The sequence below is a fragment of the Amphiura filiformis genome, chromosome 13 (genome assembly GCF_039555335.1).
Source record: "Amphiura filiformis chromosome 13, Afil_fr2py, whole genome shotgun sequence".
Lineage (NCBI taxonomy): Eukaryota > Metazoa > Echinodermata > Ophiuroidea > Amphilepidida > Amphiuridae > Amphiura > Amphiura filiformis.
In genome coordinates this window covers 25,220,192-25,241,001 of record NC_092640.1, presented here as the reverse complement: position 1 = coordinate 25,241,001, position 20,810 = coordinate 25,220,192, and the positions used below count along the sequence as shown (strand labels likewise).

At 35.5% G+C, this 20,810-nt stretch overlaps 1 protein-coding gene across 1 annotated transcript in view; it reads right to left on the bottom strand.

The window, feature by feature from the left end:
* Window positions 1-255: 255 nt before the first annotated feature.
* The window catches only part of LOC140168157 (uncharacterized), a 61,089-nt gene continuing 40,534 nt past the window's right edge, over window positions 256-20,810 (bottom strand). Inside the window, exons 3-8 of the mRNA XM_072191480.1 lie at window positions 7,938-7,999; window positions 5,492-5,795; window positions 4,787-4,981; window positions 4,148-4,363; window positions 3,567-3,725; window positions 256-3,086 (exon numbers count right to left, since the gene is read on the bottom strand). Coding sequence (XP_072047581.1) covers window positions 2,908-3,086; window positions 3,567-3,725; window positions 4,148-4,363; window positions 4,787-4,981; window positions 5,492-5,795; window positions 7,938-7,999 — 1,115 coding nt within the window. The 3' untranslated portion in view covers window positions 256-2,907. The remainder of the gene's footprint in view (window positions 3,087-3,566; window positions 3,726-4,147; window positions 4,364-4,786; window positions 4,982-5,491; window positions 5,796-7,937; window positions 8,000-20,810) is intronic.

Sequence of the window (20,810 nt, the reverse complement as noted above, 5' to 3'; positions counted from 1 at the left end):
CAGCACTGACAAACTGGCATTCCCTTCATTTCTGCCACTAGATCAGACTTCCATAATCTTTGTCAAACACTACTTGTGATCAAGGGGGGATGAATGGTTTCAGTCGTGATCGGGGGGGGGGGGGGCCAGCAATATTTCTTTTTTTTTCATTTAAAAACCTGATTTTTCAGTTGACCCATATTCAGAATCACAACCATGTTCAGATCACACAACCCCACCCATATTCACCAGAAACAGTGGAAAACACACAAATGCTTGTTTAGTTTCATATAAAAAGTATCCTTTTATTTCTTCAAATCAATTTTCATTTACATCTGAGTACACAAAATGTCTTGATTAACTAGATTCCTAGAATAATATACAATTCATGGAACATATATCTTATTATAATTACATACAAACATGATTGATAAGTACAAATCACATTATTCATATCTGAGTACACAAAATCTCATGATTTCTTCTAGACTAAAACTTAGAGTTGTTCACGGAACATACAAAATTATAAATCTCATACTGATTGTTGTCTAAAAAATTGTAGGTTTAAAGGGATATACAATCTTTTTTTTTTTCCAGCAAAATAGATTTAAATTTTGACAACCACCTGAAGAGCTTTTCACAAAATCAGTTTTGGAAGTTTGATTCAAGGAGAATGGTGAACAGTAAACAAAATGTCCATGTTCGAGCCCTATACTAAATGGAATTTGAAGGTGCTCTATTGGGCTATTCCATTTAAAATCCACACTACCCCTGTGGAAGATTTTGGAAATATATTCCACAGGGAGGAGTATGAATTTTAAATGGAATGAACATATTGGGCAGCTCCATTTGAAACTCACCCTCCCTCTGTGGAAGATCCATGGTAAATCTTTCTCAGATTGTGTATGAAATTCAAATGGAACTGCCCAATATGTCCATTCCATTTAAAATTCATGCTTCCCCGGTGGAAGATATTTCCACAGGGGTAGTATGGATTTTAAATGGAATTGCCCATTTTACTTAAAGAATATCAGAGCAGTTTTAAATCAAATTCAGTAGCAGGGACTTGTTTTGTTTTTTATTTTGTTTTTTTAATCGCAAATTACATACTTTATCAAAATGTTGACATGTCTGTCTTGTGATTTGGGTGTCAACATCAGGATGGTATATCCCTTTAAATCAACTAAATTACATTGTAATGTAAATACAGTAATTACACCAAGAAAATCTGATTAAATGTTTTATTTTTTATATAAAAATGTACAAATCTACTAAAATGATAGCAGCATTTTACAGCTCAAAACTACTTTAAGCAGCAAAACACAAAGAAACAAAATACATGTGTTTAGAATTCTGCAACTTGTGTACTAACTATTCCCTTAATACCAATAAATACCATTTCACTCAATTTGAATTAATTAATAGAATATTAATTAAGTAAGTACTGTAACAGAATTTTTCTTTTCAAGTTTCAAGAAAAAAAGATATTTTTACAATCATATCAAGTTTTTCTGTCATGTCAAATTTTGAATTGAAATATTTTCAAATTTCAATCATGACCAAATGGTACATCTTTGTTGCTTTGCCCTATGACTACTATTTGCTTTAAAGCAAAATAACTGAGTATGCTAAAATACTTTGATTAAATAATGCACATTAAAATATGTGCGTACAAAAATATATTTCCTCTAACTGAGAAAAGGTTTTTGTTTTTCAAGTTGGTTACAACCAACTTGGAAAGCTGACGCTTATAAGTACGTTTTCGTACTTGATCACCAATAACTTTTTAGTCTCACATTTTTGCAAACCTAGTTAGTTAAGATTCTGTAATTTTGATTTATAATTATGATTTACTTACTGTTTTGTTTTAGTATCCATGTGATTTAATTGACTTGGCTCCCTCCCTTGACTAAATAATAATTGGAACAAAAGTTGGTACTTCAAAAAAAAAAAAACTGATCAAATGTGCCCAAACATGCAAACATAAATTTGTAAAAAGATGAGAATCTAAGTTGATAGGTGTCATGCTGACAAACATCTTAACTAGAGTTGCCAGTAATATTTACATTATTTACAAGTATATCATAATATATACATATATTTTCAAGACGCTATGATATCATGCATGCCCATTTTCATTTTAAAAAAGATAAACAGCTGCTTAAACTCCATCCTTTAGACTAGAGATAGGAATTGAGTTGGACATTTTTTAGAAGGAAAGTACTAAACTAAATCATGTGTGATTGATGATGTGGTGTAACTTTTAGTTAAAAAAAAATAGTAATATAAAGAACTTCCCAAATTCACTATAAAAATACATAAATTCATATGTGGTTTCTTTTTACAGAATATAGGCATGCACTGATTTATCATAGCAATTTCTTGTATTTCTTTGACATATATACAAATATAAATAATTATTCCAGACATCTGAGTTTTAAATACTTACAAAACAGTGGCTTTTAAAAACACCACAGGTGTTTTTTTATAATAAATAGATACAAAAGTTTGTGCAAATTCGTCCATCTTCTCCCCCTATCCAATCAGTCAAACGTTTGAGTTGATTAAAATTGTGAACATTTGTAAACATATATTGTGCCTAACATACTTTGCTTTTATTTCTCAATGATATGAATTTATGCTACAAACTGATAGCATTCAGTTGAAGGCAGTCGCAAAGTTTTCATTCATATTAATCAATAGAATAACATATCATGGCAGTGCTTAATTATCTTTTCATGATTTCTTTTAAATGTAATTTGTTTTGTAAAAAACAAACTTTAATTAGGCACTGAATTTTTGAAAATATGTGCAACAATGAAGTTGCAATCAAGTAAAAAACAACAACATTTAGGCCTGTTTCGCATCATATCAACCAATTTGAACACATATTGCTTAATTATAATTATTATTCTTTCTTTTCTCATTTTAACAGGGTTTGACAAATTGGTAGACCAGTCTTTGTGATACCTCTGTCTTCTTCATGATGCCTTTCTTGTAGTACTGTCTGATTGATCGGCTCATTTTGTCGTAGTTCATGGCGGGACGGTTCTTGCGTCTTCCCCAGAGGGTCGCTACTTTGACGGAGTCTTCGATCTTGAAGATGCCTAGATGAAGAAGGAAAGACAAAGAAATGAATAACTCAAGTGGTTGCTTTTATTCTAATAAGTATTTCTACATGAATTATTTCATGGTTGTTTTCAATTTTCCAAATTATAAACAAGATGTGACAGTTGTCATGAAATTTAAATCTACAACTTGTGATTGTTTTTATAAAATCTGTCAATTTTGATGGTCAAAATGTATATATTGTTCCAAAAATTATGCCTTATGATAAGTTATGTATCATTGCAATACAGTGTGTAGGAAGAATCAATTGTTTTAATCAATATTATGAAGGTGCTATTTATTTGTATTGTCAATCATCAATCAGTTTGTTTTATAACAATTTTGACAGATTTTTAGCCAGAATATGAATCAAATGAATTTGTTACTGTTCCCAGTATTCCAAACACAGTGTTTACAGTTTGGTGAAATCAGTATTTTATAGGATAAATTTTCAAAATAATTTTGGGTAAAAAGCTTACCTTGTGATCTGTCCAACCACCTGATACAGTAACCATAGGAATCGGGTTGGAGAAGAAGTTCCTTGAGGAATTGCCATAAGTGGATGCTACCGGTGTGGTTTGGTGTCATGGAAGTGTCTGGACCAGACCCAGACTGGGTTGGGGAAGGAATGGATTGATCTGTAAATAGAGTAAACAAGTTAAGAGACTGTTAATATGTTTATTAAAATTAAATCAAAAGATAGTTTCAATTTGTGACTACAATTGAGAACAAGTTCTTAGCCAGAGACACACCCAAACCTAGTAAAATGGTTTCACAGTGCAACCGAATCATACTGTAACATTTGCAGGACTATTATAGAATTAATGTTAACACATTTTGGCAGAGCGTTGCCGAGATGTGAAATATTCAAGTAAAGTCTTCCACATAGGATTAATTATTTTAAAATCCATAACCCCCCCATGGCTTAAATCTCTTCCACAACTGGTATTTCATATGGAAACCCATACTCCCTCTGTGGAAGACTTAAGCTAAATCTTCCACAAGGGGAATATGGATTTTAAATGGAATAGCCCATTGGATGAAGAGAAAGGATACTTACCATCACTGAGACTGCTTCCAGATGCAATGCTTGCTGTGTCACCATCATCATGGGGCTCAATTTTGATGTTGTATGGGTAGGATTGTGTAAAGATTTGTGGGACTGGGATAGGGATAGCGAAGTCTCCTACTTGACCGAATCCTGTATCTGTGGGGGGTTCTGGTTCATAAATAGGGGTTGGTTGAGCTGGAAGAACTGGAAATCTTTGAGATGCAGCTGTAAAGAGAACAGGTATAACATGATAAGTCATGAGAATATTGTTCTGCTAGAGTAGTAAAGTTTGTAACATTTCAAAAGTTGTATTGAAATAAAATCTTGCGAAAAGAAGTATTTAGCATTGTTGAAAATTTAGTCTCATTTTGTGAAGTGCTAATTAGGTTATTCTACCATCATTAATATTCTGGGACAACTACAAGCACTATGGACCACAATGGCCTCATCCCAATGGCATAGTTCAATAACCTCAATTAAACACTCACAGTGCAAAATTTGACCTCAAGTTGCAGAGTATGAGTTTTTGTACCCAAATTTTTTCTAAGGTCATTCAATGAATGTACAAATGTATTAGGGTTAAAGAACTGTCTGTGCACTGATAGATGAGCATGTTGTGGATCCTAGTGAAGTAGAGAAATAACCTACCAGATTTCCAGACATCAAGGTGGGAGAAGATGACATCGCTGTTAGGTGCTCTTCGTCTGAAGTCTTCCTCTGTGAGATTGCACAAACTGACACCATCCATGTGAAAGTAATCCATATTGATTTGTGGTAAACTATACTGGGAGTTGGTTCTCCTCACCCACCTATCGACCTCTTCTATCGACCATTGGTAGGGATCTAGAGGGTGAGCATACAATTAATTACAGGTTAATTGAATGATCTTCAACTTAAGCAAGTAAAAATAAATTCTTTTAAATCACCCCACTTTGGAGGCTCTCTCACTTTCTATCAGAACCATGATCAATTTCTGAGGCTTCGGCTAAGGGATGAAATCAAAACTCAACCGGCGGTTGACTGCCGGTTCCATCCGGTGTCTATTGTTCTAAACAATGGGAACCAGCGGTCAACTGCCGGTCGAGTTTTGATTTCATCCCTAAGGCTTTTGCCTCCTGAACACCAAAGGTGGGTTTGGGCTACATAGACAACCTTATTTGAAATTCACACTCCTTGTGTGGAAAGATTAAGGTTGTGTCTGCCATAGGGGTGTATAAATTTCAACTAGAATAGCTTTGTGAATGTATTGATACGCGTTTTAGATATGTTAACTGGGTTTGGACAATTGTAACATGTAGATTTTGATCTTTTATGACCTTTACAATGTTGGAGACAACAAATTTTTGCACCCACCTGGAGAAATGTTGATTTCTTGGCATGTATTGATGATTCCTCTTCTGATCTCTTGAAATATCATATTTTCAATATCTTCAATACTGGGACTATCAGAGAGGTCTGAAGGGCAAGGGGAATCGGGCAGCTCATCAAGATTCATCCATATTTCTTGTTGCTCGCTTATGTTAGTACTTGTTGTGGAGAATTGACCAGGTGAGGACGCTCTTGGGATAAAAGCGGAGGCAAATCTTGGAAGACTTGAGTCCAATGGTTCTTCTAAGAATCTGTCCCAGTTCATTTCTGTTTCATTTGGTTGATTTGTCTGTAAAAACACAAAAACATTTAGAGATTTAGAATTCCATCACTCATCATTCTTCATACTCAGAGTCATAGTTAATATCAAAAGAGTGGTGGCAGCATAGCCAATGCAACTGCCCCCATGCTAGTTCCCATATGATATTTGTAAGCCTTTTGAGCCCATTTTTGTCAAATTTCCCCCTTGAAAGCAGTGGCGGATTTAGGGGCGCGTGCCCCCTCTATTTTTTGACTAGCAAAGGGCGCCGCCTAACTTAAAAAATACAAAAATGAAAGAAATTTAAAAAATTAACAAATTTGGCCATGAACAGCAAACAATGGGCCAAAACCGTTGAGTTTTCGAGGGGGTAACCCCCTTAACACCATTTTTTTCGTCGTCGACCAAAAGGCGCCCCCTCTATCGAAAAAATCCTGGATCCGCCCCTGGAAAGTCACCTTGCCCCTCCCTCAAATTCTTTTTTTTTTTTATTGAAAAAAAAAAAAAAAAAACTTCAAATCCTGATGCAATTATAATAATAATTGCAACATGCATGTAGATCATTCACCTAAAACCATAACACAATATTTGAAGTACTATTACAATGATATCATCATAAATAGTTGCCCAAAACCACACAAAAAATACAAGTCCGGTATGCAGGATTCATCATTCTCTACGTCAAACTCTCCATAGCAATGCATTGTGAATGGAATTTAATTGCACCTTAAAGTTTGATTGTTGTTCCATGTGCTCCAGTTCACGTAAACTTTTGGTCATATCCAACTTAATACATATTCATACGATAAGTCAAGAGTACCAATGATGAGGCCACTTTGTCTAAACCCATGACATCATAGTTATATCCAGCCACTACGTATATAAGGTGGCTTGTGATTGGTGGAGCCAGAGGGGAGCTGAGGGGATTTCCCCTTTTACCGCTTCGTGGAACAAGGTCACGACTTTGGCACTGTAAACAATGCCACATCCACTTTTAACCCTTTCAGCACTGATAGTGATAAGACTAATCTATCATTATTATTAAACAATATTTGACGTTTGTCTGCGATGACAATTTTATAGTACGTTTAATTGGACATGGTGCGTGCTCAGTAGCATGTCGCAAGACTTTATACATGTTATATTTACACAACTAAATAAACATTTTGACAATTAAACTATGTAAACATTGCATTGCAAGGTGAATTCGTTGCGAATTTTCATCTTCCCGTCCCAGTTTAATAAATAGACCTGCATCAGTCATGTTTTATCTCGCCCCTTGAAATTTGGACTTCTTTTATTAAATCTATTTATTATTAGAATTTAGATATATCACTCTTTTTTTTCAAACAATCATACAAAAGGCAATTCTACCTCGGACAAAAGGCAGTTCTGCCTCAAAATGGCACAACATTGAACTTTGGACGACTGTTATTTATCAAAGCTAACAGAAACCGAATATATGTTGCGCTCGGGCTGCCAGTTGAATATAAATTTGGGAAGTCTCTATAGAAAAGCGAGAGTGAATGGTTCTGTGAATAGAGAGCTATTGAACCAGAACTTCATTTTACCGAGTCTCTATTGTGATTGACTAAGCACTGAAAGGAAGCAATAGCTAAACTTCCAGGTCCGCCCGAGAATTGACCTTGGTATAAAACATTTTGTATCTATATATTGAATCTACAATCAAATAAAAACTAGGTTTTTGAGCATATTTGCCTCTAACTACTTGGCATCACAAACTTATACGAAACTTTTTGTCAACAAAAGCATTTTACTTCCATGTTTAACATAGGAGTTGAACGACCCAATCGGGAAGTTCCAAAACTGTAATGATAGCGCGCTTTTTAAAATTGCATTATTATTTTGACATGTAGGGCCGGGGCCTGTTATGTCGACTTTACATGCAATACAATACAATACAACGAGCATTTGCGCAATTTCCCAAAGGAACTTTAGTTTTAAAAAGAAGACACAAACTTTTGCGAAGTTGGAAGTAACACAATCAGCTATCACTTCATTTATAACTTGATATTTGTTTTTGCAAACTTTTAGAAATATCACATTTCATTCCATTTTCAAGTTTGCAGAACATCAATACTTGGAAATATTAAAAATAATACTGGCATGACATGCCTATATAAAATTATATTGAGTGCATAAGTAACTCACCTGTTGCAATGGAAAGTTAGGCATTTGGTTCCGTATTTGAATCATGTTGTCAGTTGGAAATCCTGCAAAAGAAAGATAAACACAGTGTAGAAGCATTAGTATACCGTCTGTTTGGCACTATCAACATGATCAAAACTTAAAATGTCATAGGGTCAGTGCCCCTAGGTTATTTTCTGATATGAAAACTAGTACCGTATCTTGCCAACCTGCAATTCAGTTGCACTTTGATAAGCTTGGCAAATAATAAATTCGTAATATTAAGTTGTGTTAAACTCCCATCCCAGGGTTAAACTTCGTTGGTTTGAAAGTCTGAAAAATGTATAACAGTATGAACTTTCAGATGTTGTTCCCATAATATTGTGACATTTTCCATTGTCAAAACTTAACATTCTTAGCACACATATATCAACACAATCATATACGTAAAGTTGAATGCACGAAATCATTATAATATTGAAGACCGTGGAAGTTTCATGAACCATACATAACTTAATATATGAACGATGCATGAAATAATAAATTGACTGTTTTGATGCAAACCAGCTCAAGCCCACGCACTTTCCCCATACAAAGTTGGAACTGTGCACAATTCGCGCAAGAAAATAAGAAGTAGAAGCTACAAAATACATTACAACATTTACATGTTATTAGCCCGGGTTATTAGTATAATGATAATCACATAATCTGTTGCTAATACCTGCATAATAGAAACAAAATGGTTAACATGGTTAAAGAATCAACTAAACACTTACCTTGTTTTAGAGAATATATATATCAACCTGTTTTAGTTCACGTGTGTTTTGATCAAGTGTTTTTACTAATACTAAATTCTTGGCAGTGGTAAACTGACGCTTATACTTAACCTTCTCATGCATAAACATTAGCAAGGCCAAACTATGGTGTAATGTGGATTGTGATTGGTTGTTGGTTGAACTTTATCAATGATATCATTGTGGACTAGTTTATTTTACTGAGGGGTGTTGGTATTGATTGCAACAAACTTTTACGCAGTGCTTTCGTAAATCGTGTAAATATTGAATTCTATTCAAAGAGTTCACGTCAGCATGGTCGCAATGGTCAGTGGCCGAAGTCATCATGGTCAATTAGTCAATAAACATAATTGATTTCTAAATTTCATCTTTTATATGTGAATGACGTTAGTGGCATAACTTTTCAGTCGAGCTGTTTTAGGCATGGAAATTTCATGATTTTGTCAACACTTTTAAACAACAGATAAAAACATTATTTTGATACGAATTAAGCCGAATGTTATGATTTATGACGTATGCCAATTAAAAAAGGGGGCTAATTGACGTCATCTAAGTGCTGCAAGTGCTTGAATCTTAATGATTGAATAACATTGAATAATTGCCTAAATTGTGTCTAATCCTATGGACTATGATCTTTGTAATAAAATACTTTCCATCTTTATATCAGACGCAGAGATGAATAAGAAATGCTTTGTAAAGATAATAAAATAATAATAGCCAAAGGTACGGTGTACCTTGAGGGACATGCAAACTTAAAATAATTTTACAAACTTAAAATAAGTTTAATGTTTTGTGAGCCAACTTTGTCATGTCTATTACATCATAGATCATTTGATTACATCTTAATATTATGTTGGCGAACTCATCACGCTGTACAGGGCGTGCCAGAAATCACGGTATAGCCATTGCCCGGGAGCCATTGTAGGCCTATATATTAATAATATTACCCATGTTTGAGTACAAATTGGAGGGAAATCACACAAAATGGTAATTTTCAAACGAAATATCTGAACTAGTAATATTGAAAAATAGGCCTATGTGTCTCATATCCAGAATTATTTATACATCTGGGACAAATGTTGCGGCTTCAGCCTTCATGAGTCTTGCGTATTAAATTTCAACAAATAATTAATGAAATTGTTCTTCACTTATTTAAGGGGTCAGGTAGCGACGTTTGCACAGTATTTTTTGTGGGACCTGAGAGCACATTGCATTCTAAATACGAGGAATGTCCTGATGATATCAAATAATTTTGACTTGTTCATTTTTTTTTAATTCTCGAATTATTAAAAATGTAGCTGGGAGGAAAAGCCGACCATTATTATGTTATTTGAAATTTTTTACCTTTAGTATTGAAGATAGGTCTTCCCCGCCCCCCCAAAAAAAAAAAAAAAAAAGACGTAACCGACCGACCCTGACTTAGGAGCTTAAAACTAGTTTTAAGGGCAGTACAAACTTTTTAGGTCTAATGTAGGTCTCCGTGGTGAACATGCAGTGAAACCTGAAATTTAGTTTCGGGTGGAATACATGTAGGCCTACATGTATCATGATCGGAAGACCAACTCACATGGTGAACTTGAATGACCCATAACAAACCACAGGTTTGATTGACATACAGGTGAAACCAGTTATTACCATGCACCTCTCTTCCTAGTTGAGAGAAACACTAAGATGGAAAGTGATTGTACACCTTATCGAAAGCTTTCTTCCATCCGGCCTGTTTGTCAATAACTTCCTAATATTGTGTTCCTTCCTTCCGCATGTCTATACCATATTGGTCTTAACGTGTTCATACCATCATCATGATAGCACAGTTTTATTTGACGTTGGGTTGTATATACATGTAACATGTACCCTTTTGAGAAACTGGGAGGATGATAAAGCTTTCTGACAATCTAGCAGTCTGGGGGAATTGTCCCCCAGACTAGACACGGGTCCTCAAAACTCCGCTGAAAATATCGTAAACGGGGTCCATTTCGGACTGAGCGAAGGGGCACGGGACTTCAATGAGCCTAATTATATTCCTCTAGAGTTAGGTGTGAGGACTTTTTCGGATTACCGATTTTGTAGAGCCTTCAAACTAACACAACATGGAACTTTTTCAGGTCCTCGGAAATTATGCGTAATGCATAGGTGTGACCCCCCCGGCGATCCATGCAAAAAAAGGGGAGCTAGAGAGAGGGCCAAGAGAACAAAACAAAAGATGGAAAAAGAGGTGTGAGCGATGAGAATAAAGGGGGTGGGGTTGGTGCGTGTGTAGGTTGGGGGCACACCCCTCGTGGTTAATTAAGCAATAACTACAAAAACATATTTAACCAGAAAGGGTGGCATGATCCCTTATTCAGGGGCGATTCCATTCATGCAAATCAAAGGCTGATGGTCACTTCATGGTCTGCTGGTAACAATGACTAATTTGTCTTGACTTTTAAGGCCTACATTGTTATGCTTATTATGTACACGTGACCGTTTGTACTTCCTTTGTTTCCATATAAGGTTAATTCTATAGCCCTATACCAAAATTAATTGACCCGCTCAATATGCATATCCAATAAGGAAGTGAAGAATAGTGAAAAAGAATGAAAAAAAGAGAAAAAAAATAATGATTTAAATGAATTACCTTAATACCGACTGACTCTAAAACCTGAAAAATAGGGTTGCGTTTTTTGTATTTTGTTTTTTTAATTTGAATTCATATAGGGGCCTATTTGGTATGATTCGAAAAATGTTTTGCCTGTTTGTAATTTGTATTCCACAACTCTGTACAAAACGAACCTGACAATTAAACCTTATGGATCGATCGTTCACCATCATATTTTGTGTTGAAATTGCGTTTTTAAATGTGTCAATTTTATATAATTATATTTAAAAAAAATACCGGCCGACCCCAACTTTGGAGCTTTATGGCAATACAAACTTTTTTTACACACACATACGTAACGTCATAAATGATTTGTAATCATAGAAATTACAATATTTATTCTGATCAGCTAAGTTCTAATAACCAAATCAAAATTATGAAATTTGAGGCCTGCGAAGTTAGCGGCTATTTTGAAAATGTGCAAACAAACATTTTTCCCCTGCTCTTTTTTGCCCTTTTTGAATATGTTGTTCAAGAGGGTATTTTAGAGTCACTATTAAGTAAAGAAAATTTGTGTTCCATTTTTGTCTAGCTCATACGTAAATTAACTCATCTAATCATGTCACTGAAGAGTAACACTTGAATGATCATAATGATGAGGAATTTATCCAAAATATTACAAATAAATATCTGAATACTATAACCAATTGTATTTTAAAAATAGAAACATAGGTCCCTGGGAACTACTAAATATAACATTTTCTTGACGTAAATTCACGGTCTAATACTCCGAATAACTTTACATCTGAAATATCCCGTTGAAAACGATTGTTTTGGTTTTCGCGCTTGAATGAATACTTTCACTGTACTTCTTATTTTTAACCGCGACCCTGATTGGACAACAATAAATTGACGTCAATAATGAACTTGAAAGATACACACTTTAAAAAAAAAATATGAAATTATGAAATATTTCATGTGACAATATAAGCATGCCGTATACATGCGCGTATTTTTGGGGGGGGGGGCTTTGGGGGTAAAAGCCAGGGGGCGGCCAAAATGAAGGGGCGGCGGAAGAAGAAGGGGCGGCAAAAACGAAGGGGCGGCAAAAAGAATTAGTAAATAAAAAAGCATAAAAAATTTTGAAAAAATGGTACTATACATCAAAATGTGCTGCTTTTAGGGCGCTAGCGCCTGAAACCGTTTTTTTTTTTTTTTTTTTTTTTTTTTTTTGAGGAAGGGGCGGCAAAATTTAATTTTCTTCAGCCCCCCGGGGTTGGGCGGTCACGGTACGCCACTGGTATACATGGTATACACCATGCCATATACCTTTGTGGCTGATACGGGGTCTGCCATATTAAATAAATAACCAATTTCGGTCAACTTTGCCAAAATTATGAAATCGGCTTAATATTAAGTTACTAAAAAGTTGTCAGAGAGATTTTCTGGTTATTTTTAAAGGAATGTTTCGTGATTCTAACATTCTCTTTCGGACATTTTCAGGAGGTAGGCCATGGAATAAAGCTTATTCACAAAATTTCAGTTGATTCCGATTTTGCGTTTGCGAGTTATGAATGATTTATCTGTATTTAATACACAGACTGCTCCATATATAGGCCACTGTGTTGTAGAACGAAATACAAATTTGACGATATTTTTAATAAACAAATTAATATGCAAGAATTTTTTTAGCCAGAGGACAGTGGTATACAAATCTCAACTTTTTTTTGAGGGGGGGGTAGTGTTGGGGTGGATGAGGCTGTGGATCACGATATGCCCCTTTAAGCCGAAAAATGAGTTAAATGAAAGAAAAGTCACTTATTAGGCCGTATAAAATTAATGTTTTGGTTCTCGTCCCCTCCCTCCTCAATTTCTGGGATTTTTTTTTTTTTTTTAGATTTTTCAATTATTTTAGACTTTGGAATGATTTATGAATTTTTCATACATATAAATAAGTTTATTAGAGAACAAGGACCACTTCCAAGTCTTTTTCTGGTACTCTAGGGGGTTTATCCCTCAGAATCTCACATTTGGAAAAAAAAGTGCCTCATCGTTTCCTCGAGCACTGTTGGAAAAGACCGAAAACTACAGACAATGCTGATTTTACACTGAAAAAAAAAAAAAACACTTCCCTCCCTCATCAATTCATGAAAATCCTCTGGACGAGAACCAAAATATTAATTTTATACGGCCTTATCTTGGCCACGCTTCAGAATGTGAGATTTGTTCGTTAGTACGACGATACGTTAGCTGTCCCCTTAAAAAAAGATCAAAATTGGACATGTTGTCTCTTCAAAGCAATTATGATAATTGCACGATTTACATGATTTTAATAAGCCAGTTTTATTTTACAGCTTTCGAATTCGACCAACAGTACAATTTTGCTGGGGTCAAAATTACACAACATTGTAGCCCCCCTATCTATATCACCCGCACTGAAAATGGTACGCATCCAAACAAAAAACATATGATCAAAAAGACTAATGAACAAATAAAACGGAAGATAAAACGTGCAGGGAATATAGTGTGTCTGATATTTATTTACATAAAAGAAAACGTTTCGAGACATTCATCATGTTCATATATCCAGCTATAAAATCGGTCACGACACCCACACGATTCACCTGATTTTAAACTAGAGGCGATGTGTCTATCTGGTCGCTCATTTACCTGGGGATTCCCCGTCAGTGGGTTAAAGGCCCAATAAAAGAAAGACAAGATGCTGATAGCCCGGCTGATAGATTGTTTGGCGTTTCTAAAACACGCTTTGATATTCTTGGATATGTAAATAAAGGCATACAAGATCAAGTGTGAGCTATTTGAAGGAAATAATGCAATATATTTTGCTAGCTTGTGTGAAACACATGGAATAGTTCAGAGATTCGAGATATAATACAAATTTTTAATGACAAATTATTAAATTTGATACTTTTTTGAAACGTTTGATATATAACTGCAGTCCTCGAATAAACTTAATAAATCTAATGATAGTGTATGTAGCTGGGATGAAAAGCCGACGATCAATTGAAAATTTCGACCTTTCATATTGAAGATATTTTATTCCCCAAAAGACCCCCTTTTTTATGTTTTTGGGGAAGAAATCCATACGAAAGGTCCAAATTTTCAATTGATCGTCGGCTTTTCATCCCAGCGACATACACTTTAAGTACATTTTTAATCATGAGGCTCAGCTCCGTTGCATTGCAGTGTACATGTACCGACTCCCACAATCTCATGATCATGATTGACCAAAATATGCCGTTTTTTGGCACTCATGTTTGGCCATGCAGTGGCGTAGATTTCTTTTTGACATTGGGGGGGGATGAAGTTGGAAAAAAATCTTGAAGTATAGTCAATCCAACACCCTTTGGCGACAAAATTAGTTTATGATATAAATGCGCGCGAAATTTTTTGCTATTTTGAAGCTAAACTGATGAAATATGGTGTAAACGTAGATTAAATGCGCGCGAAGCGCGCGAAAATTTGCACTTTTGGGGCTAAAATGTGCAAATATGAGGTTAATTTGGTCAGAAACCCATTATCAGGCGTCAACATTGGGGGATGATTGTATGGACCATCCCCCTGGCAAAATATTGGGGGGATAAATCCCCATCCCCAGGATCTACGCCTATGTGTTTGGCACACATATTTCTCTTTACAAAAATGCAAAAATCTGATTTTTGATGATATTTTGGATTTTCTGATTTAGCGAATATCACCGATTAATTAAAGATGCATTAAAATCATAATTATTTATTTATTTTTTATTTATTGCATTTATTTTTTTATTTATTTCATTGACTTCATTTATTTGATTATCGATCCTTTAATTCATAAATTTCTATTGAAAACAATTAAGCCCTACTAATAAATTAATAATACCATATACCGCACACTACCCACCTGGATGACTATTTTATCTCGATGCTCTAATATTGCACTTTGGACCGGCCATTGATAGCAATATCAACACAAATCTGATTACATGTCCAAAATAAGATTCAATTCCATGGAACTCATCTTCTATCTATTGCAGACCCTCCCGTTCACAAAACATGACCTTCCGCCTGGAAGAAGCGAAAAGCATCGGGGATTTCCCTCCTAAAATGTTATCATATTATTACCTAGATTATCTCAGATAATATTTGATTATCTGATAATTTAGGGGTTAAGTAGAGGTCTAATCCGATAGAGAGTGACAGTAGTATTTGTATCTGATTGAACGCAAATATGAATAAATAAACATGATACATTACGTTCAAGCAGAGTCTGGTTCAAGTGAGTCACTCAATTCTTGCACCTGAACTTTATGGTTAGGCCTAAATAAATCTCTTTGATTTTATAATTTGGAAGCTATTGTATTGGCCAATTGTACGCTGTCTATTATAATGCATTTGTATGTTGGACCCAACATTTATGCAATTTGCATATTTGCACTATTTACGTGTACTGGTATTAACCCGGGACTGGTAAAAACTCAATCTCAAAAATAATTGCTCAATGATTTCTCAAAAGAACACCTTCGACATTACGTAATGAAAAAATATATATTTAGAAGTCAGTGGGAATTCCTTATTTGCCGGCCGTGGAAAACATTTTGAAGGCCACTGTTTGACCAATGACCACTGATAGCACAAGGACTATTTGCCTTTATTCAAAGCTGGCAAATGATGATATCGATAACTGCTGAAGATTTAAATCAGAAGATGCGAGTTGACCAATTTTAATACTGAGCCTCGGAAAAGTAATGTCAATAATAATAATAACTTCCCCACGCGGGGGTGACACTGCTTTAAGACTTGGGTCAATATTCCTATTTTGTGTCATTTTCACATATCCCAAGAAGATATGAACCCACGGGTGACAGATGCTATACCACAATATACTGCCGAAGCCCTGTGGTTCAGCTTTTGTGCGGTAACCGCTCCAGTTTAAAAGGAATTCCCTTTTTTGTGTTGCCCAAATTTCCGCGTTTTTATTTCTTTTTAGCCCGTTTTGAGCATTCTTGCCCTGATTTTACGCACTTTTCCCTTTTTTCGCCAGCCCATTCGGGGCTGGTACCTGTTTCAGGTTTGGGGTCAGTTTACTCAAGAGATTATATTTTAGTGGTATTGGAATGATTTTTTTTTTTTACTTTTTGTGGTTAAATTTTTTTAAAATATTTTAATTCGATTTGTTAGGAAAAGTAAGTATGTTTTGCCGTTTCAACGAACGAAAACGAGTGAGTATTACCAAAGTTATGTTTGAACTAATTAATTATGACTTTAAAAGTTTAAAGGCCTAAATGTAACAATAATAGTTAATATATATAGCATCATATGGTCAGCAGAAGAAAATCTGACATCACCTATGATGTCATATCAGTGTCCTTGACCGGGGGTCCTTACTCCTTGACCACTGAACAGCGTGATATCATGTTGATAACAGATCTATAGAATCAAAATCTTCATCATATCCCCGGATCATATCACAGATTCTCAACAATCTGTGATCATATGGACCATATTGATGTGAAAGTAGTTATCTATCATATCCTGTGTCGTTTTATGGATAAAATGACTCAAAATGTTATTGATGAAATGGTTGCTATCATAAACATCAGTTTTGTCTTTTCAACAGGAAAAATCCGATGCAAAATAAAGTTTTTAGGGCCTAGCTATAATATGGGCATAATTTATGCATATAGTATTGAACAATGTACCCCATTTGACATGCACTTATAGATAAATAAATTGTCTTACTTTATTAATTTAATAACTTCTTTATTATAAATAAAATGACACATAACTATTTGATTCATAAAATTACATTCAACAAAATGATTGAAGAGAAAACACACAAGGCACTAGGCAGACTGTTATAGAATGGAGTATGTAAGATGCCATGTCCATAGCTTCGCAGGAGTTTCCGACTAGCAATCAACATGATCAGCACATTCAGAAAAACACAGTTTAAGAGTGAAGATTGTAGTGAGTAACCAGTCCTTTATAAATGTGCTGGCCACTATCTATTATAATATAGTAGGCTTAAACTATACATTGCGAATTAATTAAGTTATTTTAAAATAAAATGTACATGTAAGTTAACTCAAACCGGCAGTGTATATATCGAAAGCAGTGAAATCGGACATTCCTAAGCGAAGATATTGAGTTCGTAAGTTCTGGTATTACAAAATTGGAAATTGAGATATCGTGGGTAAAAAGCTGAAAAGACAAAAAACCCAACGACAACAACAACAACAACAACAACAACAAAACAAACAGACCAGAACAATTTGGAGTACATGTAATGAATTAAAAGAGTTGACATGAGATTAGGAATTAATGTTTTCTGCTGTTTCAGTGTGCATGTTCTCATCGTTGATGGTTTGGTGGACTGTCATGTAGATGTAAGCGTGATCCTAAAAATGCCTTTCACATTGACCAAAACTAATTACAAGACCTCTTCTACATTGAGGCTGGCTTTCCCTTTTAAAGGAAATTTTATTCAGAGTTTTCCTATTTTTCATTGCAATGTACCGGGATATGCCTGCGACCTTGCTTCCAACATTTCAGCCGCAGAAATCAGTTATCACCGCAAACCTCAAAATGCTTTCCAGTTTCCTAAATAAAATGTTTAGGCCTGCAATTGTGTTTACCAACAAAGTGAATAGAAATGGTGACTATACACCTATACAACACCCTGGCGTGCCCTTGTACATAGATACTAAAATAAATAATTTATTTTTTAGTATCTATGCCTTGTACCATGTTTACATCATAGCTATTTTAAAGCTTGACCCTACGCCTCGACCAGACTCGACGGGCTCAAGAAGGGATATCCCCGAGTTTCTTGGATTTCATTTTCGTGGAATCAGGTCTGTGATCAAGTCATGATGAAATACAACACTACACATTGCACGCTGTGGAAAGAAATATCGCGTTCCTTGGCAGTCCCAGGCACTGTGATGGCCACCGGGGACTTAGCGCATACTTTCACACACCGTCTTATATAAATTTTTATAAATTTTTATAAAATTTGACACCACGTGTCATCAATCATGATTTGTTTTCACAATTTTCTCTGAAAAATAACTTCCTTGTCTAAAATCAGATGTATCTCTGTTTAATAATAAATAATATATGTACATCATCCATGTTAGAGTAACTTTATTATCTTTTTTTACCTAGCTGGGGGGTTTACACCCCCCAGCTAGGTACTGTAATGCTCTCCGATTCTTCTTTCTTTCTTCTTCTGTCAACAAAACTTCCAAATGCTTCTCCTCCTACATATTACACCCTACAATTACGTAACTTGCACACATGTATCGGCTATATCCAGTGCCCATAGGGTGCAAACAGAATTGGGATCAAATGTCATTAAAGGGCATTTTCGGTATATAACCAAATATCTTCAAAATGCTTCTTCTGCCACATATTACATAGCACAATGTCGTCACTTACACATGTGCATCGGCTTTACCCAGTGCCCATACCTTGCACACAGAATTGGGGTCAAAGGTCATTAAGGGGGTAAAATCTTACAATTGCATTATCTGGACATCTGTAAGGGTATGGGGCTCAAACTCAATACAATAAATCTCATGACCAAGGGAACATTTTGCCGGGGTCAGGTCAAAGGTCATGCAGAGGTCAAATTTTAGAAACGCATTTCCTGGACATCTGTAAGGGGTACGGGGCTCAAACTTGGTGACAACAAACTTAATGATCAGGGGAACATGTTGGAACACTTTGCAGGGGTCAGGTCAAAGGTTATCTGGGGTAAAATCTTTATAACTTCATTTTCTGGATATCTGCAAGGGGTATGGGGCTCAAACTCAGTGACAACAAATCTCATGACCAGGGGAACATTTTGCAGGGTCAGGTCAAAGGTCATGTAGAGGTCAAATTTTCTAAATGCATTTTCTGGACATCTGTTAGGGGTATGGGGCTCAAACTCCACAACAACAAACTTACTGACCTGGGGAACATTTTGGAACACTGTGCAAGGGTCATGTCAAAGGTCATCTGGGGTCAAATCGTAGAATTTCATTTTCTGGATATCTGTAAGAGGTACGGGGCTTAAACATGGTGACAACAAACCTCAAGACCAGGGGAACATTATGGAACATCATGCATAGGTCAGGTCAAAGGTCATCTGGGGTCAAATCTTAGAATTGAATTTTGTGGACATCTGTTAGGAGTACGGGACTCAAACTTGGTGAAAACAAACCCCATGACCAGGGGAGCATTTTTGGAACATTTTGTAGGGGTCAGATACCTCCACAACACCAACATGCCCCAGCTAGGTTTGTGGTCTATGACCACCATTTGCCACTAGTTTTATTACTATTCTGATGATTTCGGTCACATTATTTTGTAGTAACACTTGTCAAGGAGGTTTTCGGATAATTTTAACCCGAAATTATGAGGTAAATTAAGAAAACCAGTTTGTGAATTGGGATGTATGCTAATTAATTACTTCTTAAAAATCCTAAGCACTTCATTGAGGCTTAGTCTTTCATATGCATGGTATATATTGATATGCATTGGGCATCATAATTAATCATGCAAAAAGTATAGAAATTCGACAAAAATGGAGGGCGTCACTGTGGAGCAAATCACACACATTTATGGCTTTAAGCCTATTTAGATAATTGTTTTGGTCTATCTTTATTGATTCATTTTTCAAAAGTCTTTACTTTTATACCACACCCTGCCCTTCGTTTGTTTTGGCTTTTTTTTTTTTTTTTTTGTTTGTTTGTTTGTTTGTTTTTGTTTTTTAATTCTCCCCTACGCGTAAAACGTCTTTGGGATTTCGGATTGAACTTGAGAAAGTTTTATATCTCCACATTAAGCAAATGCTCAATAGAAAATAGAAGGCCTGTGGAAAATTATCATCAAAATAAATATGTATTACCATAGACTCTGAATTCAAAGTCTAGGTTTTACCCCGGGGGGTCACTCCCATTGTGGCCTGTACACAATCCGCGATAATCAACTTTTGAAAAGCACACTAAACAAGGATTTAACCCTTGGCTAAAACGACACCCTAAACACGGATTTTCTTCCTTGCATCAAATTTCATACCCTAAATTTCATTTCCGCGTATTAGCAATTGCAATTTTGCTACCCTTTTTTCCAATATTTCATGTTTTTGACACCCTTGCTAAACACGTTACGCGCGTATCGTGCCTATACCCACGAAAACCACCCTTTTTACGCGTTTTCATTATCGCGGATGGTGTACAGGCCACAATGGGAGTGACCCCCGGGGGTTTTACTAATCATTTTGTCATTTCCTGCTGACAAAAAAGGTCTCGCGACAAGTTGTGCATCTGAAAGATATGGGGTAGAGGTCAAAATTAATGATATTTCCAGCATGTCCAGATAGATTTCCAAGAATAGGTCAAGTGATTTTCAAGATTATTATGATTTTTATTTCTCTCGATGGATAATGACATTTCGACGGGAACTTTAAGTTTCCGTCATGGTCGAATTTTTGGTGTTGTGTGACTTGTTGGCATGGCATCAATTCATAACATAT